Source organism: Pseudopodoces humilis, chromosome 2, assembly GCF_049639895.1.
Source record: "Pseudopodoces humilis isolate 2021_Gansu_Grassland_sample_001 chromosome 2, ASM4963989v1, whole genome shotgun sequence".
NCBI classification, from domain to species: Eukaryota; Metazoa; Chordata; class Aves; order Passeriformes; family Paridae; genus Pseudopodoces; species Pseudopodoces humilis.
Genome location: NC_142201.1, coordinates 47,607,963 through 47,633,756, shown reverse-complemented (window position 1 = coordinate 47,633,756; position 25,794 = coordinate 47,607,963). Strand labels below are relative to the sequence as shown.

Sequence of the window (25,794 nt, the reverse complement as noted above, 5' to 3'; positions counted from 1 at the left end):
TAATCAATTAAGGGTGTATTTATATAAAAAGTAAGAGAGAAATAACCTGTAACCCCTTAAGACAACCATGAATACAAATTTATTTAGATCATCCACTAAAAGAGAATTCACCTCTCCAACAGTCATGATCTGCCTTTTTTTTTTATTAACAATACACGAGTTTTCAATCAAAATTTGTACCAAGTGAAAAACCTTCTTCATAGAGCATGAAGAAGTAGAGATTCACCTTTCTGACAACCTTCTTTCCTGTCTTCTATATATCCTCATAAAATATTTACTCTGCTTCTGAATGACCACCCTGATTATCCTTAGACTCCTTTTCAGATTCCCTGATGATGTCATGGAAATGTTAAACCCATTATGCTAAGCTAGGACCTCCATCTACTGTGACCTCTTGGCACTAGCTTCTGAGGACAGCATGACACTTTTACATAAAAGTTAGTCTTCCTTTGGGTCATCAATAGGTGGACTGGTAATACATCAGCACTTCAATCAACACCAGTAAAACTTAAACAAGGCCATGTAAAAAGTCCAAACCCATTCTGTGCTTACAATAAAGTGATTAAAACGTCTGGTAAGAGGTACAATTATTTCCCATTGGAAAACAAGCATTTGTATTATTTCATGGGTCCTCCCCACAAGTAATACATGGCATTCCTTTTCATTAAGCTATTAGGGAAGTGATTAGTGACTAGCACCCTGCTCTAATTATCTTTAATGTAGTGTTTCAAATTGATCATGCATAATGCAATTAGAAATCATAATTAAATTAATTTATATTGATTTAAGCCTTTATAAGTTGTTAATAACCATGACCCGTTACATTAATTCCTACGAGCCAACATTAATATTTCCAATATGCTGAAATATTTCCCTTTTCCCCCCTTCCTTGCATCGGGCAAGGAGCTCGCAGGGGGTGACTGTCTGGGGATGCTCCCGGACAAGTGCCCGGCGGCTCCAGCCTGGCCCTCAGTGGTCCAGCGCCAGTGGGTGCTGGGAACGAATCGATCGCTGCCTTTAATGCGGGAATAATGACCGCTGCCAGGGCTGAGAGCCGCCCCTTCGATTTCCATGGAGACGGAAAGACCCCGACAGCCGCCCAAGGGGAAAACCCGAGGGGTGGGAGGCAGAACAGAGGGTTGGTGGGGGGTGCATGCTGAAGGAGACCCCCCAGCTCTCCCCCAGAAGGGCTTCTGCCGGGGGTCCCCGCTGGCCGGGAGAGCGCCCCGGGGCGCTGGGGCTTCCCTGGCTCGGGAGGCAGCGGGACCCCGCGGGGCCGTGCGGGAGGGCTGGGGCTGCGGACAGTCCCCTGGGGCTCCTGGGGCATGTGGCCGTGGAGGCTCCCAAAACTCCTCTCCCCGGACCCTGAACTTGTCCCGCCCCTTCCTTCCGTCCCCGTCTCCCTCCCCCCAACACAAAAGCTCTCGGGAAAGTTGCTGTTAAACTTGCGCAGCGCGGGCCCCTTTTCGGAAGAAATATGCATATAAACAGGCAGGAAATCATCCAGGGCGGGATGGCAGGGGCCAGACAGAACTCTCAAATGGGAGTACTTCCACCCCACCCCGTCTGACACCTTTCCATCACATACGAACGCTCCAGGGTCAAAATAAGTTTTCCAGTAAGAAAGAGGCCCGCTATAATAAAATCTTACCGCGGGGGGTGTCACAAATGATTTAAGAAACCATCTTTGCTTAAATAATATTTCCTTTAAAATAAATTCGGGGTTTGCAAATCACGATTTGGTTTGAAGAGGCATGAATTCTATTATATGTACAATTTAATCACGGGGTATTTAAAATAGACATTTCCATCTAAAATCCAATCAGAAATCAACACAGTACCTCGAGGCATTAAGATGATCATCTCCATTTTGCATTTGTAAACTGGTAGAAATAAATGTGGCTTGTGGATACCAAGAGGTCAAGTACGGCTGCTCAAATATTTTTCTTACAAAATGACGGATTTATTAGACAAATAAGTGGCCCGGCTGATGCAAAACCCCCAGTGATTGAATTTTGACGTTGAGTCAACAACAACTCGAACTACATCAGTGCTCCAAGATTTAGTTATGATGGTAGAGATTACTGAACAAATAGGAGGCAGAAATGAATACAGATTTCCTAGGATCTGCCCCTGGCACCCTCTTCTTGACATTCCCCTCCATATGCTATCCCTATTCACAGTGTATTCTAATTAAAGGACTGGGCTATGTCTTCTAATTTTACAAGAACTTTTAAATAATTAGTCTGGTGTGTGTTAAAAGGGACAGCTTCAGACATAAGGGGATTTCAGTCCCTTTAGGATCTCTCCTCGGCTTTGCAGTTATCATGGTCCCCTCCATAAGGAAAGGAGGAAAACGCCTCTGATTTGATTGCAGAAAGATGTGAACCCTAATCAAACTGCCGTATGCAAACACAGGCGTCAGCGGTTCATTTCCAGCCCATTCAAAGAGAATGCCTGGGGAGGGGGTGGGAGGGAAGGGTTGTGTTTGGGATTTTGGTGTGAGATTGGGCTTTTCTTTTCCCCTTCCCAGTGGAAAAGACGCTGAGAGTTCAGCATTCCTGTGAAAATCTGTCCACGGATCCAAATCGCCTCTGAAACCAGGTTGGGCTGTAGCCTGCACTGCATCGATAGCGGAATTTTTGCCACTCTGAACCTGCCCTCTCCCTCCTTTTCCCCTCCCTCTCTCCTTCTTCCCCCCTCCCCGCTCCCCACCCTACAGGTGTGTGTATCTAAAGAGTTCCCCGGTCTGGGCGCTGTCAGCCGGCAGGGAGCAAGCCGTGTGCTGGGGAGGCTGCGTGAGCTGGGCGAAAGCGGTGTTATTCTTGCTTCATTTCTTCAGCGCTTTGGAGCGTTACTTTTACTTGCTAATCACGAAGGGGCGCTTAAATAATTGAGAGTACGTTTAAGCATAAAGCAGTCAGTTTCTAATCTTTTCAGGGGAAAAGGGAGTAATCTGCACCTGCTGTGAGAGCCCTTTTTTTATTTATTCTGTATATTACTTCCACTCCAAGCTGGACCTGATGGCTCCAATTACAGTTGAGCCTTGCAGAATCCATACCCTCCCATTCACAGACCTTTTCTCTTCTCTCCTCCACAGCAATAAACTTTTCCTTGGCAGAGAAGAGGGATCGGGGTGATCTTAACAGACACCATTTAGCCGAGATTATAATTTATTTATTTTTTAAGAGAAGCTCTTCAGAATTCCCAAGCTCTCCAAATTTGCCTTCTTTCATTGCTTCTACTGTTTTGTATGTATATTTGTAGAAATGAGAAGCACACAGAGGCTGTCACGGTGGTCTGGATTGTTTTTTTTAACACGGGATGGTTCGAGAGGAGTGTTTTAAAGTAGATTTTCTCCTATTAAGAGTTTGGGAAGAAATTGTTTAATAAGCTTTTCCTGCACTACCTACTTTCCCTGCCGTGTTTTTACATTGGGTAGAGGCATCTCAGAGTATTGCCAAAGTTAATTCCAGATTTTTGTATCTCTAACCTACTTAGGATGCAAAAAGGAGAAAAAAAAATCCCTTCAAATTAAAGTGAGTCCTCCTGTCTTGTCTTCTCCCAGCAAATAACTTGCAGCACCTAATAAATCCAGATGGAGTTCCTCATATAGCCCGGTGTAGAAATAATTATTGTCCTGGCTTGTTTCATGTCAGAGGCCTCTTTGGCTCATCTGTCATGAAACCAATTTCACTTTATTTACATCCATTTGCTAGTTTAATTACTGTGCTGATGAATAGCCTGAAGGAATTAAGTTACGAGTCTTTGGAAACCTAAAACGACAGATATATGGGTTACCTTTTAAATAGAGGAAGAAAATGATGGGTGGTGTGTGCACCAAAATTTAAAGGTAATAAGAGACTCTTTGCTAGGTGGAAATGCAGAATCAACTGACACTCAGCCCATGCATTTACCTCTGTCTTTATGTAAAGTACTGCTTCGAAAGGCACTCATATTTTTGCAGGTTTAAAGAAATCTGTATTGAAGCAAAGGTTCTGCAAGATGGGTGCCAGCTTTAGGTCTAAGCACAGATGTACTCATTATTTTCCAGCCACAGAAAGAGGACAAATATTAGAAAATAAGTTGAAAGTAAGTCTGAAAGACTGACTTCAATATAACCCATGCACTGTACCATATAATACATATCAATAGGGTTACTATCCTATGGCTGCAATAGCGGAAATAGTCTCGAGCACCTCTTCCCTCTAACTTGCCCCTCTGTGATGCTCTGTACCAACAGAGGGAATTTCAGCCAGCTAGGGGATCTTGTGCTTTTTATTTAAATCTGCAAAACAGCAGAGCTTATCCTTGTGTTAGCTGTAGCCTGCATCCTTTCCTCTTCTTCGGGTTTTTCCATCATTTGCATCTCACACATGCGTGTCACTTGACCTGGAGATCAGGAATAGGGAACCCGTCCCATCCGCTCTCATGGTGCTGCTGCAGGATCCTGGCACACGGAAGTTATCCTGCCCTCCCCTCCTTCACCACTCAGTAACTTTCCTGAGCCATTTTCCTGATCTGCTGCTTTTATAATAATCTAGAATTTCAAAACTTTATGCAGCAGGTACCTGAACGAAAGGTCAGTCTCTTTAATGCTCACTCTTGGCCATCGTAAAAGGAAAAAAAAATAAAAATAATAAAAAAAAAATTAAATAATCCGGTGGCCTTGGAATTAGATCGGGAATGTCAATTGTCGGGGCTGTGCCCCAACACATCACCTACAGACTGGCAAATGAGGTCCAGGAGGAGCCCTTGTGAGCATGTTCATTCTAGCCTTGAAGACAAAGTCCCCCCAAAACCCTGTCCTCCAAACAAAGAGTGGAAAACAGATCTAAGAGCCCGTGCATCTTCTCGGGCTCTGAGCCTGAGAGGCACAATTTTATGTGGGCACGCTTTGAGGGCTCCATGAAAAATTCACATACACAAGAGCACTCTCCTACACAGACTGCTTCTTCTCCTTCTCCCTGTAATTTTGTGGATCCAATCCTTTTGTGGATCTCACGTGGGACAAACCTTCCTTGAAGAAATGATATGAGGCAATAGGCAATAGGGCAGATATAAAAGTGGTGAGGATGGCCAGAGCTCTGGCTGCCTGTGGGGGAGACGATGCTTGATTCGCTAGAAAAAGCCTTCTTCTCAGACACACCCTCCTCAAGGAGATGGCTGAAGGCGCGGACAGAGACCCCCTTTGTCACAGAAGTTGAGCAGCACTTTAAAACCAAATCCTTTGCCGGGGGAAAAGGGACGCATTCCCCCTTCCTGCCTCAAATATCGCTATCCACTAACCCGAGCTGGTTACATCGAGGCTATAAAAGAGCAGATCAAAAGAGAATTACAGCTGCCTATTCGAGGTACTCCGGGTCTTTATATCTGAGAGAAATGAAAGGAGAAAGTGTACAGCAACACAGGCTGGGGTATGAAAAGCTCCCTCCCCCCACTCCCCGCCTCTCCCCTCTTCTCTCTCCCCCTTTGATTAATAGATCCATGTGGCTAACGGCCTGACATATGGTGTGCGAGGCAGCTTGAGATGGTACCTCGGGCATACCCTACGGCTATTAACATATTACAGGCTTCTGTGCAGCCGCAGACGGACAGAGGGAGAGTCGGGCAGACAGACAGCCTCCCCTCGCCCCGCGCCGCCCGCCGCGGCCCGGCGGAGCTCTCCGTGGTGCTGAAGCGCCGCCGCTCCGCTCCTCCTGAGCGCAGCCCCCGCTCCTCCTGCGCACATCCCCCTCTCCTCCTGAGCGCAGCCCCCGCTCCTCCTGAGCGCAGCCCCCGCTCCTCCTGAGCGCAGCCCCCGCTCCTCCTGAGCGCAGCCCCTGCTCCGCCTGAGCGCAGCCCGCCCGCGGCGTCTCCGCCGTGGTACAGTTCAAATAGCAGGCGTGTACGCCCAGGCTGATTTGAAAGTCCTGCGCCTCTTTCAAACGAAGAGGAGGAAAGCAACACCGGCATTACTCCTTGTACATAATCTAGGGAATTTCTCTCCCTCTCCTCATTTTTTTTTCTCCTAGATAAAAAAGGTGTTGCTATGTATACAGCTCCTTTACCACAGAGTACATAAAAATTGCTTTCTGTGGAATCCGGTCGCATATACAATGCAGTGCCAACTTGCAGTGCAGGACTTTCCTGCCAATGATCCAGAATTTAGGGAACTCGCACCTAATGCACCTGGAGGTGTGGGAGAGATGTTATTCCCAGCCGTGGTGTTTGGGAGGAGGAATTATATTAGACAAAAGAGTAGCTTCGAATGCAGCAAAACCTGAGGTTTATTTGATAAATTTCAAGGGTTCTGACAGAAATACACATCACTCCCTGCACTTTGCCTTGTAGTCTGCTGTAGATAGCTTCCCCGACTCTTTAACTTTGTTCTGGCTGTTTTGTTGGGAAATAAATGCTAACACCAGATTAAATGTTTCAGGTAGCTTCATCTTCTGATTTCAGTAAAATAGTGTTAATAAGGAGCTTTGATGCCGTTTTACTTTCAGAGTGTATGCCTTAAGGCAGAAAAGCGCATAAAGGTACCTGGGAAAGTAAATTGCCAGAAGCGAAGAGCACCCCCCCCCTTTCAAAATCCTGTAAGTACTCCTCTTTCTTACATCAAACCGACCCTATGAAGAGCAGTGCTAGCTGTTTGGAGATTTCCTGGCTTTCACAAATATCTCTTCTTTCACTGCACACACGGCGTCGTGTGCCCTGTGTTTATGTGTGTGCACATTTCAGTATTAGCAGTTGCTAGTGAAACTGAAGATTATGGGGGAAAATGCCATAGCTGCTTTTTTATTATAATTATTTTCTTTTTCCCTAATAAGAATACAAAATCCCGTGAGGCAAAGCCTCCTAGAGATTTTCGGCAAAGAGTAAAGCCGATGCAACGTGAGTAGAGAGCTGTAGGTCTCCACCACGCTGAAGGAGCCCAGAAAAAAGTTTCGTATCCTGTATGTACGTTTGGAGCTTTCTTAGCTATTTCGCCAGTAGCCTCCTCAATTCTTTCGGGAGCCCAGCACATCAGCATCGCAGATTCCTCACACACAATCAATACATTTTGCATAACTCGAGTCTCCCTCGCACGCTCTCTTCTTCTCTTGCTCCCTCTCTATTCTGCTTTGCCTCTTGTCGGTGGCCAGGGTTTCTACACGGGGCTTTTCTTTTAAGAAATTAGCGCCGACGATAGAGACTCTCAAAAGCAGAACCTGCTTGCTCGCGTCGGAAATTTCGCTGGAGCCCACCACAGCAACCTTTCAAGCATGCGGTTCGGTTTCAGACAGACACAGCTTGTCTCTCTCCAGTCTCTCCTCTCCCCCCCCCTCCCCTTCTATTCCTCTTACAGCAGTGCTTTAATAAAGTCACATAAGTGATTGAAATTAACATAAATCATTATTAGTTATTAGGATTTGCTCTAAATTACTCTGTGAATATAACACCAAACCCCATCTGCCACTCCTGCTCTAGCAGCAATAGATTGCAGATAAAATAAATGTCCTTACCCCATTAGAATGTTCCTGTCTCTGTAGCCAAAAGCCAAACAAAAGCAATAAATACAGAGCTTTTTTCTCTCCACTATTCAGCTGTGACTGTTTTCATCAGCTCTTCCTCTAGAAAAGCTCAATAGCTGCCTGAAAATATTGCATTTTATATCACCAAAGGGCGATTAATATTGCATTAACTGTATTTAACATTTTTTAAGCGCGAGTAATCTGAAATGAGTAAGTTTCTGTTACTAAATACAGGGGATGTCAGAGCTGGTGAAAACAGCTTAAAATATCTGTATAAACAGATTATTTGTTTCATACTTTGTATTTTTATAATGTTATGGTATAGTGTGCTCTGTTTGAAGTAGAAGAAGCCATGCTAATGGTCTGTTTAAAGTATTCTGACACTGTCTGGAGACATCCAAGTCTCTGCCTTCATTAAATGTTTATTGTCAACACTTCAGTGAAAAAAAAGTCTTGTGTAAGTGAATTTCCACTGCTGGATGCTGTCAACACTTTGTTTTATTCTGATCCGCGTGTACAAAAGTTTGTATACATTATGCTGAAGTGAAGAGAGGTAGAGATTTAGTGAGCTATAATTAGTTACCAAACAAACTTTTGTTAGTAATTCGGTTTATATAATGACCATAATCAAGGGCTAAGTTATGTATATCGGCGCCTCGTCTCCTTTCCGCACAGCCCGTAAAAAGATGTGTTCATGTTGACATGCTACCTTCTTGTCAAGGAACACCCTTTTTAAAATAAAGTAAAAAAAGCAACAACAACAAAAAAAAATCAAACCAAAAGCATACACACGGTTCTTACATCTTTTAGCTATGCCTCACAATTTTACATTTTTTTCTTCCACCCGGGCAAGGGACGAAAAATCCCTCTCCGCACGCCGGTGTTTGCAGTATGAGCCGTCTGTCTGTCTGTCTGCTCCCGCCGCTGGACCAGGGCTCGGGGCGGTTTGTCCCCGCACCGGGACCCGCCCCGTGCTACAGCCCCTGTGAGAGGCTGGGTCGGTCGGCATTCTCACCCGAGGAGGCACTTTGGAGTCTTTTATGGCTCGCCTGTGGAAATCTGTGAGAAGTTACAATTTATCTTCAGCATACCAGGACCGAGTGTCTTTTTAAAAAATTATTAATTTTTATATAAAGCCTTTTAAATACTTTAAATACAGTCTTTATGGTGATTAACGTCTTAAGACATCATTTTTTTAAAAGTAATTTCCCCTACCCCCCGACTGCCTGATAAATTTTAATTTTATATTAAAGCCAAAAGAGGTGTTTAACCACTTTTCCCCCAGAGTTAGAGATGCTTTGGTGCACTTAGGTAAGAAGGCTGAAGGAGTTAAAAAGCAGTTCAAAGGAGGACGCCTGCTTTCCCAGAGGGGCTATGACTCCAATTTGGGAAGCAGATTTTGCACGTACAGCTGTCCCTGGACTACCAGCCACGGCGAGCACCCGAGCGGGGCTTGGCCGGCGACATCACCATAAATCCGCAGCCGTGCTGAGACCGGGCTCCCCGGCACCCTCTGCCCGCGGGGACACCGCGCTGAGTCCGCCTCAAAGTTGCATCTTAAACCAGCGGGCGGAAAGGGACTCGGCGGGGGAGGGCGAGCATCCCGCGGCGCCTCCGCCCCCGCGGAGCAGGAGGCGCGGTGGGGGCCCCGCACCGCCTGCCGCTGCCATCGGGGCTGCGGAAGAGAAGGCGGAAAGTGCGCGGCTGTGCCCGCGGGCCCTGCCCTGCCCTGCCCTGCCCTGCCCTGCCCTGCCCTGCCCGCCCCCAGCCGCTGCCCGTCCGCCCGCCGGCGGGGCTGGGGCCCTCCGGTGCAGGCGCTCCCTCTCTGCTACGGCTGCTTCTTCAAAGATTTATATGTGACATCTTATTTTGAATTAACTTTTGAGCCCTGGGTTTCATTCATCCATCCACGCACCCACCCACCCGCCGCTTGCCTATCTATCTCGCTACGATGCGAAGAGACTCGCTTGCAGTTTTACCACCTCGGTCTCATCTCTGGGACCTATATATTCAGCTGACCTATATATTCATCCACTGCTTTTCTCCCAAATCGAGCCTCCTTCAGGTGCGAAGGGGTTGCAAAGGAGAAAAAAGAAAAAGCTTTTCAAAAGCGGAAGGGGGAAGGGAAGGGTGGGGGGGAGGGGGAAGCGTCGTGCAGCACGCCTCCCATCAAGCTGTCTTGACAACAATTACTAAAGTTTTTAATTAGCCTCTTGTTATAATTCATTTTATTAATTTTCTAAATCTCAGCCCATGAATTATTAACGGCGGCCCCGTAATTGTGTTTGCAGCGGCGCACGTGATGGCGGCGGCCCCGCTCTCCCGGCGCGGGTCCCCTCCGCGCCCCGGCTGGGGAAGGGGCCCGGGCAGCGCCGGGCCCCGCTATTTTATCAACTCTTAAATAACATAATTACCGATAATCAGACCCTCGTCTGGCAGGTGGAAACAGGTTCCCAAGCGGATTAGAATTCTGCTGCTGATCTTTTAAAAATCAATTAGGCTTGCCTCCGCTTTGGAATCAGCAGGTAAATATAATAAAGCTTAAAAAAAAAAAAAAAATAGCGCCGGCTGAAAAGCGAGATATAAATAACTGGAGGGATTTAAAATCGTTTGGGAAATGCCAGAATAACACAGGGCACCACCGGCGCTATCAAGCTTTATGCGCTCGAGTCCGTCAGAGTTAAAATAATTATCTTTCGACAAATCTATTTCTCTTCGGAGGAAAGGGGGAACACAGGGGGGCGGAGAGGGAGGCACATAAACCATAAAGTCAGTGCTGTAGGACACTTCATTCTCCTTCTGGGGAGCCTTTTTACTTGTTGAACCAGGACCGAATTAGTCTTAATATCACAGGAGAGTAAAAATCAATACGACCGTGGCAGTGGGTGTCTGTTACTCACTTATGATGGCCTAATCTAAGTTGAAAGCAAGCGGAGAGCAAGTGTTAGGCAGAAATTCCGGGAGCCAAACTGCGTCTAGCAGACTTAGGACTGGAAAACCACATTAGGAAAGCGGAGAGATACCTCGGTTGTGGGGGAAAAAGGCCATTCAGGGGATGACAGCACCGAAATGTTCATCGGCAAAGGGACACGGGCTGGAGTGCAGGAGTAGTCAGAGCCGCCGGCCGGCAGCAGCCTGACACGTGGGGGGGAATATCTGTATCTTTTTGATCACAAATGGCTCTTCTCTGGGCGAGAAGCTGAGAACTGTTGGGGAATAAATGCGAACATTTGTTCTGCCTCTTCGTCTTTTATCTTACTTTTTGTCTTTTATCTTACCTTTTTCCTCGCATGAAAAAGTTTTAACAGTTCTTAGGTTAAACCTTATAAACTAACTTTTTCTCTTCTTTCTTTCTTTCTTTCTTTCTTTCTTTCTTTCTTTCTTTCTTTCTTTCTTTCTTTCTTTCTTTCTTTCTTTCTTTCTTTCTTTCTTTCTTTCTTTCTTTCTTTCTTTCTTTCTTTCTTTCTTTCTTTCTTTCTTTCTTTCTTTCTTTCTTTCTTCTTTCTTTCTTTCTTTCTTTCTTTTTCTTTCTTTCTTTCTTTCTTTCTTTCTTTCTTTCTTTCTTTCTTTCTTTCTTTCTTTCTTTCTTTCTTTCTTTCTTTCTTTCTTTCTTTCTTTTCTGTCTCTGTCTGTCTCCCTCACTCGATTTTCTTTCTTTCAATATTTTTAATGAGGCATTTATTAAAAAGGCCTCAAGAGAATTTTGTGGTTTTATGAACTATACGGATTCATCTGACAAAAAGCAGGACGTTTTGGTTTTGCACAGTTTCCTACCATGAAAAATAGGAAACTCTGCAAAGCTTTTATTTTCACCATGTTTTATTAACATACTTTTTTTTTTTTTTCCTTTGTACTCCATAAGGATTGTACTTATTACAAAACAAACTCCTCAGCTTTTCAATACATACATCGGTCATTACTGAATGATACAAATGTGGTATCGCTTTCAACATTTCAATCGTTTGGGGCAGATGAAAAAGAAAACCCAACATTTGTAATTATTTTTATTTGTTCATTCCTGACTCTCCAAAAAAATGATATCCGGTAATACTTTTCTATAAAATAATATTTTTACAAATGCATTTATTAAAAATTCTGATGACATTTCAAGTTAATAACAACAGAAACAAGTCAATTTCCGGTGGACGAGATCTATGGGTTTTTTTAAAAAATACCTTTAGTGCTTATTTTTTAACATCAACAATTGTTTAAAATCACAGCTTTTTTGAAAGTATTATTCTTTTCTGAACATCACGTGTCTTGGTTCACAGATTTACCGGCAAAATTAAAAAGATTTGGCTAAAATATGTCTACAGAAGAAATAATCCCAGCTATTAAGTAACTTTTTACATTTGGCATCTGATCTAGTCACAGGTCATCAGAAAATAGAAAGAGGTTCTTTGATCACTTGAAGCAGTAGGTGGCATCCTATACGTTCCTAATGAACAATTGCATTCACAACATAAGGAGAGATCAGTTTAGGATTTTCATATTTATTAACCCAAAATAAAAATAAAGTATCTTGTTACATAATTAAGTGCAATTAGGCCAGTCAGAACAACATATAAACCTGAAACCACCCAAGCTTTTCTTCTTTATACATATTTTGTAGGTGCATAATCCTTTCCAGCACACTGAAAAGAAATACTTCAGAAGTCCTTCTTAAAATTTTACTTTGATTTATATTCTGCAGTTATAGAATAAACTTCAAGAAACACACGCAGCTAATATATAGTTAATTTTATTCAGAGCACCGATTTTCACATAAGAGCTATCTCAAAGTAATGATTTCTGGATTTAGCAGAAAAATACATCTCTCACTATTTTCTTTTTGGTAGAATTAGTCTTATTGTCGAACGGCCATACCTTGAATTTACCAGCCGTGGAAATATTTTTTTTTTTAAATGCACCCAATAATGATAATAATAACTATTCTGTTTTTACGTTTCTTTTATTTGTAAGTATGCTGGGACACATCTCCCTGATGTATTTTGGCGTACAGAAATATTTCTGATAGAAATTAAAGTAATAAAGACACAACCAAGGAGAAAGCTCAGCAAACATACATGGACAGGTAGATTATTCAGTGAGACATTTCAGGATCCACACGTGGTTGCAGTTTGTAACCTTTTTGTTGTTGTTGTTTTGTGCATTAAAGAAAATATTTACAATCGTCTTTCTTATCTTTTTTTTTCCCCTCTTTTTTTTTTTTTCAATTTTTTTTTATCCTCTTTTAAATCTAAATACAAGAACGTGACAAGAACGTTTGTGTTTTCGGTGAAAACAGGCAGTTAAACTGTGAAATTACACCATCCACAAAAGATTCTACCAGAAGCTAGTCTATTTAGTGCTCAGTTTCAAAATGCATAGAATGTTTGCGCTGCAAACAATGATACACAAAATAATAATAATAATAATATTAATAATAAAATAAATAGATAAATAAATAAATAAATAATATCGAGACTTTATAATGGATCTTTCTATGCCTTTTACCCCCTCTTTTCCTTTTCTTCACTTTTTTCTTTTTTTCTTTTTTTTTTTTTTAATTTTTTATTCTTTTTAGGTCATGTCATGCATAATTTCAGTCTATTGATTGTTTTGATTTAAACGGAATGGTATTTTCTTTTCAGAAATTCTTTTTTTTTTTTTTTTTATTTGAAAGCCTCAGTAGTCTCTCGGCAAGAGACAGAATCAGAGATGGCTTCTGCACGTCGCTCCCCTTTTTACCTAACAAGCCCTGATAATTTTGTTTGTTTTCAATCCACGAGACATGTAACACACCTTGACGATTATTAGCAAAACCAGAATAACATCATCGCTTCCAATCCAGGAGACTGTGATAGTGCAAATTGAACCCCACGCACCCCTCCCAAAAGCCTTCCTCCACAAAACGTTTATGATTTACAATAAACGACTTTTAAGCCCAAGTGGTTTTTTGTCATGTGTTTGTTCCCAACATGCACACCCCTCAGAAACAAATGTCATTTCAAACGCATCACGGGTGATTTCTTTTGCCTACCGGGTGCAATAACCTGCAGCCCTCGGAGGAAGCCAAGGGAGGACCTTAACCTAAATCCAGCCGATTTGGTGGGGATGCCGGGGGGCATACTGTTGGGAGCAGCGGGGAGGGAGGAGAAAGAACATAGTTACCCACGAGCCTTAATGAGTCTGAACATAATCTTTTGGAGAGCATCCCCGCTCTGGCAGGTTTGGCATCTGCCTCCAGATGCATCTCTGCAGAGAGAGGGACCTGTCTTTGGACACAGCTGGAAACGCAAACCGCGCAGGCGAGGGAGGAGAGACAAAGGGGTTGTGGAGTAACTTTTTCCCTCCTTGTTTTCCTTGAGCTAGCTGGGATTATTGAGGCAACAACGGAGAGGAAAGAGACTGCTCCCCAGCCTCGGGGGGCCGTCTCCCGTTCCCGGCCTTTGCCCCGCTCTCACCATTCCCCCGGCACAGACAAGACCCATCGCCAAAGCCTCGCACAAAACCGCGTTCGAGGGAAAATAAAAAACAACAGGAAAAAAAAAAGAAAAAAAAAATCAAAACAAACAAACAAACAAATAAACAAAATCCAAGCCAACCGAAGAAAAAGTTCCCCCGCACAAACCACCGCTGTCCTCATTCATTATTAAGCCAGGGAACAGAAAGAAAAGTAGAAAGTAATGAAAAGAAACCCAAACCAAACGTAGCATCATCATCACCGACAGTTTCGCCTTCCGGGTTTGTTGGTCGGTTTTGTTTTCCTTCGGGAAATTGTGACTTAGGTTTCTCGGTTTGTGGCTGTTGCTGTCACGGTATTTATTGGTGTGTGTCTGTGTGTGTTTACGCTTTAAGTTGTTCTTTCTCCCGCTTTCTGTCGGGGGGTGGGAGGGGGCAGAGAGGAGAGAGGGCCGCAGAAGTGACCCCCCCCCCCCCCCCCGAGCTTCTAGAGCGTTTTTACCTCCTCTCTCCTTCTTCTCGTTGGTGTCCTGGTGTCTTTTTTGTTTTAATAATTGATAGCGCACCCCCCCCACACACGCACGCCCCCCCTCTCCCCGAGTAGTTCGCGTTTAATTTCTATATCGTCCCTTGGTCCCCAGGAGCCTCCCACGGCGTCTCAGGCGACGGTGGCGGTGCGTGGGCGTCCCCCGCGGCCCCGGCCCCGCCCCCCCCCGTGCCCCCCGTGCCGGGGCCGCCCCTCCCGCCCGCCCCTAGTAGGTGGCGGAAAATTTCATCCGTTTCTGCTTCTGTCTCTGGTTGCAAAACCAAACCCGCACCACGTTCTTTTTGAGGTCCAATTTCTCGGCGATGGCGGCGATCTTCTCGGAAGAGGGCCGGGGCTGGACGGCGAAGTACGCCTCCAGCGAGCGCTTCTCCGGGGCGGCGATGGAAGTCCGCTTGCGCTTCTTCTCGCCCCCATTGAAGAGCTCGGGCTTGTTCATTTTTTCCCGTTGGGCGCCCTCGGCCTCCTCCAGCCAGGCCTGCAGGATGGGCTTGAGGGCGATCATGTTGTTGTGGGAGAGGGTGAGGGACTCGAAGCGGCAGATGGTGCTCTGGCTGAGGGAGCCCACCCCAGGGATCTTCAGGTTGGCCAGCGCCGAGCCCACGTCGGCCTGGGTCACCCCCAGCTTGATGCGGCGCTGCTTGAAGCGCTCGGCGAAGGCCTCCAGCTCTCGCGGGTCCGTGTCCGAGTCGCAGATGGAGGCCAGGCCGGCCGCCCCCACCACCGCCGCCGCAGAGGCCACTTGCCCCGCGGCGCCGTGGTGCGCGGCCACCAGCCCGGGGTGCGGCAGCCCCGACGGCATGTTCATGGCGGCCGGGTGCGAGAGGTGGCCCAGGCCGTGCATGTGCGAGTGCGGGTGGGCCGAAGTGGAGATGAGGCCGCCGCCGCCCCCGCCGCTGCCGCCGCCGCCCCCGCCGCCGCCGGCCCCGCCGCCGCCGCCGCCCGCCCCGTCGTGGCCGCCGCCGCCGCCGCCTCCGCCGCCGCCTCCGCCGGGCATGAGCGCAAGGGAGGGGGAGGTGATGTGGTCGAGGAGGTCGCCGGGCTCCAGCGCCTGGTGATGGTGGTGGTGGTGGTGGTGGTGGTGCGCCAGGGGCACGGTGGAGGTGGAGGTGCAGGGCACGCTGTTCATGGTGTGGTACGTGGCGTCGGGCTTGAACGGGTGGCTCTTGCCCTGCGAGACGGCGATGTCGACGGCGGCCAGAGCCTCGGCCCGCGCCAGCAGGGTCTCATCGAGGCTGGCGAAGATATTGCTCTGCAGCTGCAGGAGACACAAAACAGAGCGGGGTGCGGGGAGAGGAGGGCAAGGGGGCAGAGAGGGGGCAAAGTGCGGAGGGGGAAGGGGACGGGCGGGGGACAGCGTGGGGGTGCGGGAGCGCCGAGGAAGAGGAGGGGGAAAGTCGAGGGAGGGGAGAGAGAGGTGGGCAAAGTTGAGGTGACGGCCGGGGAGCCGGCAGTAGGATCGGCGTGTAAGGGAGTACGGGATCGGGGGGAAGAGCCGAGAGATTGGGGGGGAAGCGACAGCCCCGGGAAGTGAGGGGAAACGGGGGGATGGGGTAGAATAATGGGGGGATGGAAAGAAGCGAGAAGAGGGAGTAAAACAGGAAAAGAAGCAAAGAGTAGAAAGGTAAGGAAGCAAGCGGGAATCGGAAAAGGAGAGAAGGAAGGAATGAAGGGAACAAATAAATTAATAAATTAAAAGGGAGGGGGGAATGGAACGAAAGGAGAAGAGAAAGGAGGAGAAGAAATGGATCTGTAACTCTCAGCTGGGGAATTGTGTCAAACACAAGAGCACATAAAACGCATTCCTTTTCAGAGGCCGAGTCATAAAAATTAATACAGAAAGTGGATGAAGTCGGAGACTCGTGTGAACACCGCTTTCAAAAAAGATCACAGGCGCTCAGATGATTGCAGAGGAAGACATGAAAAAAACATTAAGCGCCGCTTGTCAAAATGTGCCTCGCAGCGGTTTTTTTATTAATGCACATACACATACATGCAGTATACAGAAAAGAGAGAGAGAGAGAGAAAGAAAGAAAAGTGTGTGCGTGTAAGGGAAAGAAAGAAAGAAGAGAGCTGCAGCTGTCTGTCCCTTACCGGTGGAGTTGGTAGACATGCTCTTCTTATTGCTTCCGAGCTGGAGTGTAGAGAGGGGTATTTGTGCTCAGGTAGGGTGGGATGCATGGCAAAATGAGGCTGTTTGCTGTTCATGGACATCATCTTGAAGGCTTGGCATGTAAATCCACAAACACTCCTAAAGTCGGGGGAAAAGTGCTCTCCGGGCTCTCTCCTCCCGCCGGGGGAAGCCGCTGACAGCGGCGGGTGGCGGAGCCGGTGGTGGCGGGGGGGCCGCAGCGGACCCTCCCCCCCCCCCCGCCGCCGCTGCCGCGGTGGCCGAGGCTGGGCTGGGTAGGCGAGCGGGCGGCAAGGCTCCCTCCGGCCCCCGCCGTCTCCCTCGCTCCCTCCCTCACTCAGTTCTCTGCCTGCCGCTGCCCGGCGCCGGGCGCGCTGCGCTGCGCTCTGCCCGCACCTGAGCCCCGCATCCCGTGGCTACCGCCGGGCGGGCTCTCGCGAGAGCGCCGCGGCTCCGGCTTTGACAGACATCAGCTGTCTCCCCCCCTTCCTCCTCCTCCTCCTCCTTCTTTTCCTCCTCCTCCTCCTTCTTTTCCTCCTCCTCCTTTTCCTCCCGCCGCCCCCGGTCCTTGCCTCCCCGCGCCTTGTTGCATCTCCCGCGGCCCTCGCCCGTCTCGCCGGGGCGGCGGCGGCGGGGCCACTCTTATAGCGAGCGGCACCGAGCACCGGGCGGGTGCGGCACCTGTGGCTGCCACACGTGCGCGCTGCGCGGCCGCCAGCGCGGCCCGGGGCGCCCCGATAGGGCGGGGATGGGCGGGGTGCGGGGCTGGGCGCCCCATCGCTGCCCTCGGAGCGGCGCAGGGAACCGGCCCGGCCCTCGGCACTGAAGCACAAAGGTGCGCTGCCCCTCCGCGCAGCGGAGCTCTGCCAACGAAAGGGCCGTCCTCCGGCCGCTCCCCGCTCCTGCCGCGAATTGTACACCGGCTCCTGGAGAAGACCAACGGCGGCAGACATTTGTTTGAACCATTCAGAGGCTATTGTTTTCCCTGTAATTCAATTTTCCCCCACCCCGTGTAGTTTTATTGCACGTATATGCCAGGCGCCGCGGGTGACAGCCGCTGCGCCCACGAGGGGCGTGTGTGTGCGTGTGGGCTCTGCACGGGCAGCGCCGCCGAGGTGACACTCTGCATCTCCTACTGCTGCCCAGCCTCAACTCCTGCGCCGTGGGAAAACCCAGGTTGCACTGGCATGCCCTGAACAGGAAAAAAAAAAACACAGTCTCTCCCTCCCTCCCTCCCTCCCTCCCTCCCTCCCTTCCTCCCTTCCTCCCTTCCTCCCTTCCTCCCTTCCTTCCGCCACTTCCATCCTTGCTTCCGCCACTTCCTTCATTCCTTCCTTCCTTCCTTCCTTCCTCCACTTCCATCCTTTCTTCCGCCACTTCCTTCATTCCTTCCTTCCTTCCTTCCTTCCTTCCTTCCTTCTTACTTCCTTCCTTCCTTCCTTCCTTCCATCCTTCCTTCCTTCCTTCCTTCCTTCCTTCCTTCCTTCCTTCCTTCCTTTCCTTCCTTCCTTCCTTCCTTCCTTCCTTCCTTCCTTCCTTCCTTCCTTCCTTCCTTCCTTCCTTCCTTCCTTCCTTCCTTCCTTCCTTCCTTCCTTCCTTCCTTCCTTCCTTCCTTCTATCCTTCCTTCCTTCCTTCCTTCCTTCCTTCCTTCCTTCCTTCCTTCCTTCCTTCCTTCCTTCCTTCCTTCCTTCCTTCCTTCCTTCCTTCCTTCCTTCCTTCCTTCCTTCCTTCCTTCCTTCCTTCCTTCCTTCCTTTCTTCCTTCCTTCCTTCCTTCCTTCCTTCCTTCCTTCCATCCGCCACTTCCTTCCGCCACTTCCTTCCACCACTTCCGCCACTTCCGCCACTTCCTTCCCTCTTGCCTTTAAATCAAACAGTTAAGGAGTGACACTGTTGGTATTATGAATGATTGGGGATTTCTGTCCCGTTTCAGTGTAGATTCTATTTTTTCTTGTAGTTGCTTATGAAGTCGGAGGCAAAACTATGGAAGGAGTGAATCTGCTACTGTGCCTATGAGATTAATACGAATCCTTAGCGAACGGCCCAAGGTGAATCCTGTCCCTTGGGGCACGCTGGAGCCGTCCCTCGGTGACCGATCAGATGCTGCCTTGTTTGTTTCAGCAGGGCTGCAGGCAAGCAGGCAGCGGGGAGAGGAAGCGGGGTGTTTGGATCAGGGATGTGACAGCCTGAGAGTGCATCGGAATTGTTCTGTTTCTCCTGAACGCCTCTTATTTATGCGCATAAACACAGCCGAAAGGTCACACAGGAAAACACACACGCGCACAAAACAGCACACACCACAACCCCAAGTGAAGTCACATTTGTCTTCATAAGCCTTTCCCTAGCTCCCTAGCCAGTCGAGGGGGAAGGAGGGAACGTCTGCCAATTACTTGTGTGAGAGGGAGCCAGGTCTCCATCCATTACCGTGTCCCCTGGGGTGGCGAAATGCAACTTCATCTCTGAAGGGGGTGAACTTGAAACTGGGATTGGGATCTCCTTATTTATCGAAATCATTGTATCAGAATCCACAAATCATACCTTATGTGAATTTATTGATTTTTTTTTTTTTTTTTTTTTTTTTTGCCATGAATTATTCTGGTTACTTCTCAGCTATCATCCATTGTAAAGGAAAACCCTCCTGAGAAAGGGATGGGGAGGAGTAAGGAAGTGAGAGACATCACAGTTTTTCGCCAGAGTTGCTGAAAAGCTCCCAGCTCCAGGAGCAAGGCCCGAACCGAGCAGGCTGCCCTTCCCGACCATGGTGAGATGCAGCCCAGAGCCGCGGTGCTCCTGGGCTGAGCCCGGCAGGGCAGGGAGGCAGATTACCGGGAGTACGTCCTCGTCCCGTGGAGGAAGGCGTGGGATCTGTTCCTTTTGGGATGCATGAGCGCTTTTCAGTGCGCCTCTGCGCGAACCCCACTCTCCAGGATGCTGTCAGGCCAAGTTCATCAGGTTTCCCGAAGGAAAACACCGAGAGAGGAAAATTGTGCAAGCAGTGGCAGAGTGGAGGGTTTCTAGGCTAAGCGGTGTCCTGCCTTCATGCCCACATACCACCGGGCACTTGCTTTGCCTCTGCGGCCGAGTCTTCAACATCTGGGCTGGCAGGGGCTGGGTTGGGGCAGCCAGGGCAGGCAGGGAGCGCAGACAGCCGGGGCAGGAAGCCACCAGAGAAACGGGAACATACGGCTATGGCAGGTGCTGTTGGGCGAGACCTTCTCCCTGGCTTGAGGAACATCAACCCCCTCTAGTACCTTTAAAACGACCCCTTCGTTCACTGGCTTACTTTTTAGGCCAGAAAGGCTGATAATTCAGCCCTTCACTCACCTCTGCCCCCGGCGCTTAGCTGGTTGAGGAGGTGAGGACCTTTAGGAGTTCTAAGGGTCCCACCTCCAAGGTGCATTCTGATCGCCGGGATGGGGGTGGGCACGCCGTATCTGCAGTTTACTGTATACATCCTACTGTTTTGTCCTCGGGGGGGAAGCAGTGCCGCCCGGCTGGAGATACACCCCCTGTCAGGGGCTCCTCGCTTCATCACTGAAACCCCTCGGGTCGCGGCCGCCCGAGGGACCGGGGTGACGGCGTGCGGGGGAGAGAAACCTCTCGGCCCCGGGGAGGAGGCGGCTGCTGCCGGCCCCCGCCCGCTCCCTCTCCTTCCCCGCAGGCAGATGCCTTCTAAGGGAGTTGGAGCCAACCCTCTGTCTGATCTTTCAGGAGAGGGGAGGAGAAGGACAAGAGGGAGTTTTGTGGAGCACCGTTTTGTCTGTCCCTTATCAAGTCCCGGAGGAAAAACTTTTCTACTCAGTCCTTGGGACTATATATATTGTTTTGTCGGTTTCTTTTCTTTTGTTTTTTATTTATGTCGGTTTTTTTGTTTGTTTGTTTGTTTTAATTTTTTAAAAAATATATATTTCAGGAGCTAAAGCGCTAACTTTAGGCTAACTTTTAAAGCAACGTTAAAAATTGCAGCCTGACCGTAAGTCCCTCTACCGAGGTGCAGCAGCCGGTCCCGGTCCCGGCGCCGCCGCTGCCCTGCTGCTCGTTTGGCCGCGCCGAAAGCAGGGGCTGTTGCCCGAGGGAGTTTCCCGGGGCCCGCCGGGTACCAGCGCCCCTTGTCACCAGCCCCCCGGTGGCCCCCCTCTCCTCGCCACACACTACCAGCTCCCCGGGCAGACGGCTTGAGCCAGGCTCAGAACCGCGCGGGCCTGGTAATAGATTTTATTTTAATGTTAGCTGTTATTTCTATTCCTCGTGGGTACTTCCAGCCTCATGAATACTGATGGCAATAGTCGCAGGCATTGAGGAGCGAGTTCATTGGTGACACCACCATGCTGTAGCCCTACGTTTTTGGTCCGAGATGCTCAATAAAGCAAGGGAGGCACATATATATATACATATACATTTACTTTTCTCCCGTAGTTTTCTCCGGCTTCAAATGCAAGAAATAGGCAGAATTCTTTAATTGACTGAACTGCCTATCTCGAGAAAGCAATAAAGTAACCCCTTATTCCCACAGTGAAACGATTTAGAAATTAATTACTGTAACCCATTGTATTTGATTTCTCTTTTTAGGATTCCCCAAAGATGAATATACTAAAGCTTATGATATTAACCATTAACGTCTGATCATGGTTTGCTATATATCCCGACTTAAAAAAATAGCTAATGTGGATCTCACCGCTCACTCTAAACCCTCTGGATATTTTCATTTCAGCAAATGTTAGCTTTGCACTTTGTAGTCGTGGTATTTGTCCTACCCTGAGTGTCACTGGGAGCACTGAGACAAAACCTACAGTACATGTGTTATTTGGTGAAGTTCACAGAAAGTCAATATCCCATTTAAAGTAAAAGCTATTTTCCCTTTAAATGATCAAAATTAACCTTCAGGAAAAAAAAAAATCCCGAAACAAAACAAAACCAAAATCCACAACAAAACACAACCAACCCTTTGGGTGAATGCACAAAAAGTATTTCCTTGTCCTAATGAGGACTTTCCTTACATCAGCAAAGACCTGCTAATTACTGATGTGCAAGCCGCAATAATTGCTTTTGCAGCCAAAGTGTAGAATGTTGTCATATTAAAAATTGAAACGCTTGATGGTGTTTTAAGTCCCAAGGTAGTTCACAACGTCCCCTTTCGGGAAAGGAAGGAAGACCGGAGCAGCTAGGCAGAGGTCCGGCGGTAAACACTACAGGTCCTGTTGGTAGTAAGTAAAGTTTCTCGCTCTTTCTTTCAAGTCATGAGGAGGAATTAAAAAGCACACCGAGAAGCCCCTCCAGAAGAACATCCCAGACCCCGCTCCCTTGCAGCTCCGCTCCGTGGGCAAACCGGCTGCTGGCTTTCACCCGTGCTCACGAACGCTCCCGCTGCACGGACGCCACGTTTCCATGGGTCAGCAGGAAAATGCATCTTTCCGCCCCCGGAGAGAGGCACAAAGAGCTCTCCGAGGGGGCAGGGGTCGGTTCCCAGCCGCGTCTCATCTCGCTCCGGGGTCCGCTCGGCTGCCCAAACGGGGAGCGGAGCGATCGGCTCCCCCCGCCCCCCCCGCGAATCAAAGCACCTTCCGAGGGGCTGGGAAGTAGCTGCCTTGTCATGTAACACATTGCCCTGATTTATTATAAAATTTTAACGAAATCATGCATATTTTAACAGCCTTTAATCACTGCATGAAAATTTAATTCATGAACTGTAGCGCGTTTAAATAAATGAAGTGTTAATTCATTAGGATTAATTAATTTGTTAAAGGATTGTGTGCAAGGTTAAGGTGGAAGAAAAACTCTTTGTTAGTATCGAGTCTTAATCACCGCGTTTTGTTAACAGTGAAAGTGGGAAAAAAAAAACCGCAAGGAGGGTTTGTGTGGATCGGGGGAGCCCGGGGATGACAGCACCGGGGGAGGGGTCACCTCGGTCTCCCCCGGCCTTTTTTCCGATTACGGGGACCCTAATCCTGGCTGAGCAGGTGGAGGTCGAGCCCCGAGCGGGAAGGGATGGGGCAGGCGCATCCCCACGACACCCTCTGGGTAGGGTATACTGGCTCCGAGATGCTTTCCTGGCTGGCAGCCAGCGCCAAGAACTCTCTCCCCAAAATCTGGAGGCAGCTCTAAGGCGGACAGGATAAAAAGCATCCCCGACACCGTTTTCTTTGAGATCCGGGTGGCTGCTGAGCCGCCCAACGCTGTGGCTGGTCCATACTGCTTTCCCAGGCATGCTACCAAGCAGAGAGTGACTCGGGAGAGGGACAGGGACTTTTCTCATCCCGTCCCTGGGTTCCCCCAGCACTTTCTGCTGACTTGAAATGGGCACCCGATGGCCCCATAAGCATTATGCAGGACTAGCTTGGCTACTTGTCTGAGCTTCCCTGAGAGCCAGCGCCCACACAGCCTGTAAGAGCTTTAGGCAGGACATGCTGCTTTCTGCTGAGAAAAGCTGAAAAAACTTGGGAATACTCAACTTCATTTGTTCTACATCCCAGTTTCACTCTCGCGTTCACTCTCACCACATTCACAGCTGTCAAAGCACACACAAGCTTTCCCCTATGCCTACTGTGCTTCTCTTTCCACCCTTCAGCTAATGAAGATGACTTTTCCTGTTAGGGCTGAAGGACACTGAGGCAGTAACTCAATGCTGGGCCACAAAGGCAGGATAGCCAGGCCACCCCTTCAGGCCAGGCCTGACAAGCAGGCAGCTTGTCACAGCAGTAGAGGACTGCAAGGCGCAGGAAGGACCTGGATTAGTGGCCATTTAGTTATTTGAATCCTTGGAACAAACATGAAACCCCCATATTGAGTTATCTCATAGCTGCTTTCCCTGGTCCAAACCTGGGAAGCAAGAAGTGTAGAAGCCTTAGTCCATTTATGTGGGGATGCTCTTATGCCAAAAAGTAGCAAGGAAGGAGTGTCCATAGTTTGCAAAACTTTAACCATAACCACAGCACAAAAGAGGTGTGTAAGGACTACATTTCAAGCCTACAGTTACTGGGAATCAGAGGGATGACTCGGATGCTGTGCAAGAATTAGGATCAGACCCAGTCAGTTTAAACTGCCTTGAAACGGCATTATTGCGTGAGGGAAACAAATGAAAAATGAAGAAGGTTGGAGGATGAGAGACCAAGTTAGCACACCTTGTACTGCATATAGAAACTGTGCATTGTCCCCCTTGCCCCCTTTTTATATGTTCTTCAAGAAGAGACAACAGAGCACATTTAAAACCAAACACAGCCCAAGTCAGTATCTGGTGCTCGCAGGCAGAGCTGTTCTGGTAGCTCCTTGCCAAGGAAGTAATACCAAGCAGAGACTCCCAAGGCCTATAAGGAATGGTGGATAAGCAGGTCACTAGCCAGACTTCGCGTACGTAAAACTGAGAATAATTAACTAAAAACTTGATCTTGGCGCTCCCGCTCTTACAAATAACCCAAAAGATTTCACTAACAACAAATTTAGGCTGGTAGCAAACTCACTTTCCTGAGCTACTTACAGTCTGGGAGAGCATTCTCATGTGTTAAAATCTACAAAGTGACTTGTATTTAGTACAGTAGGTATTACTAGATGGAGTAAAAATTTCATGAGCTATTAAATATCATTAGACATCATAGATTTCATCTGTACATCACTTGGAAATGTCTATTGTTGTAATAAAAATTCTAATAGTTAAGTTGTAGATCTTGTGTATTCCAGTCCTACATTACTACATAACTAGGTAACTACCATAAAAAATTAACAGCAATGAGCTCTAGTTTAGGCCATTTTATCAAGGGCAGAAGGAGATCAGACAAGCAAGGCATTGAAAGAACACAGCCTGGAGAACTGAAAACCCATGTCCAGCTGAGAAATTTATACCTGAAGAAACCCAGTCATTACATATAATTGAAATTTTTGAGTTGATATTGCACTGATCCAAACTTTAAGCCAAGAGGAACACAACCTTTTTAACCTTAGGTTTGGCTCTTCTACCCATTCAAGCTGCAAGACACCTATAGTCAAAACATCTGTACTGAAAAGCAAGCCTGCATGTAGTGTTCCTGCTCAAAGGACAAGAAACTCCTTTATTCTAGTTTGCTTTCAGGCATGACACCAGTTGTATTCATGCCTCTGTAACTGGAAGTGAAACATGAAAAATCAGAGTATAAACTCATAAATTCACTCCCTGCACGCCACAATGAAACAAACCCACAACAGACAGCACTTACTGTGTTCCTTATTGCTCTGCAACACAAGGATGTTTTAATAAAGTGTTTGTCTATTCTCCCAAAGAGTTGAAGCCTGGCAGCATTTTTTTGACTTTTAGTAAAACTTGTCAAACCAAGTAACAGATAATTTCCATGTGGTTTTGAGAACTCCCTAATTTCTGACAAATATATTAAAATTGAACAACTAGATTTTTCTGTGAAGATTAAAAACTCAGGCGGTATACTGAAACCAGTATATGCAAGCACAATGCCATCCTGCCTGTCACCACAAAATGGTCCTTGCATGTATGGCTTGAATGATGATTTTTTTGGTAAAGCCCAAAAAAGAAAAGTTCCAGTTCAGAATGAACACATCAATTGCACAAATGCATGCTGACATTTCAATGGAAGGTGTAGCTCTTTTTCAAACAGCTTACAGAACTTATCTCTACAAGACGAGTCCACTGATATTTTCCAAGTGGCTATCACTTTTCAAAGGGACAAAAGGCAGCATATGGATTTTTCATATCATAGGTATTGATGAAGCAAAGACATCTGTTTCTAAGAAATGCCATCAGAGGCCTATACAGAAAGAAAAAAAGCCCCCTGCATCTTGTAATTAAATATGGCCTTAAAAAAACCTTAAAACACAATAATGCAAAGAAACCAATTTTGCTCTGTTGCTTAATTAGGTCTCCTGCCTGTAGCAGGCCATCACATTATGTTGACCTATGCAATACTTCATGGAAGAGTCACCTCCAGAGAGGCTGAAAGCCATTTCCATCAACTGTATCGATGCTGACACTGGAATGGTAGTATGTCTAACAAGGAGGAGGGAGTTGGGTGGTTTTTTTTGTTTTCTTGTCTTTTTTTTTTTTTTTTTTTTTTTTTTTGTGAATAAGCCCAGGTTTATGCTTTACAAAACTTAGATATGTATTTTCCAAATTAGGGGAAAAAAAAAGTTTTTCCTTTTTTCTTTTTTTTTTTTCTAATTCAATATTTGAGGCAACATCAAGGA

The 25,794-nt window shown here is 47.5% G+C and overlaps 1 protein-coding gene across 1 annotated transcript; it reads right to left on the bottom strand.

Moving 5' to 3' along the window:
* Window positions 1–14,692: 14,692 nt before the first annotated feature.
* On the bottom strand, window positions 14,693–16,787 carry POU4F1 (POU class 4 homeobox 1). The gene is made up of 2 exons (XM_005516431.2): window positions 16,579–16,787; window positions 14,693–15,742 (listed from the first exon to the last, which is right to left on the bottom strand). Exons 1-2 carry the CDS (start codon window positions 16,699–16,701, stop codon window positions 14,693–14,695), a joined length of 1,173 nt encoding a protein of 390 aa, XP_005516488.1. The 5' UTR covers window positions 16,702–16,787.
* Between the last annotated feature and the right edge of the window lie 9,007 nt (window positions 16,788–25,794).

Bases quoted from the DNA above. Each gene is read 5' to 3' on its own strand.
- POU4F1 (XM_005516431.2), bottom strand. From the start codon at position 16,701: ATGATGTCCATGAACAGCAAACAGCCTCATTTTGCCATGCATCCCACC. The intron at 15,743-16,578 runs GTAAGGGACAGA...TGTCTCCTGCAG, and splicing joins CATGTCTACCAACTCCACCG to CTGCAGAGCAATATCTTCGC.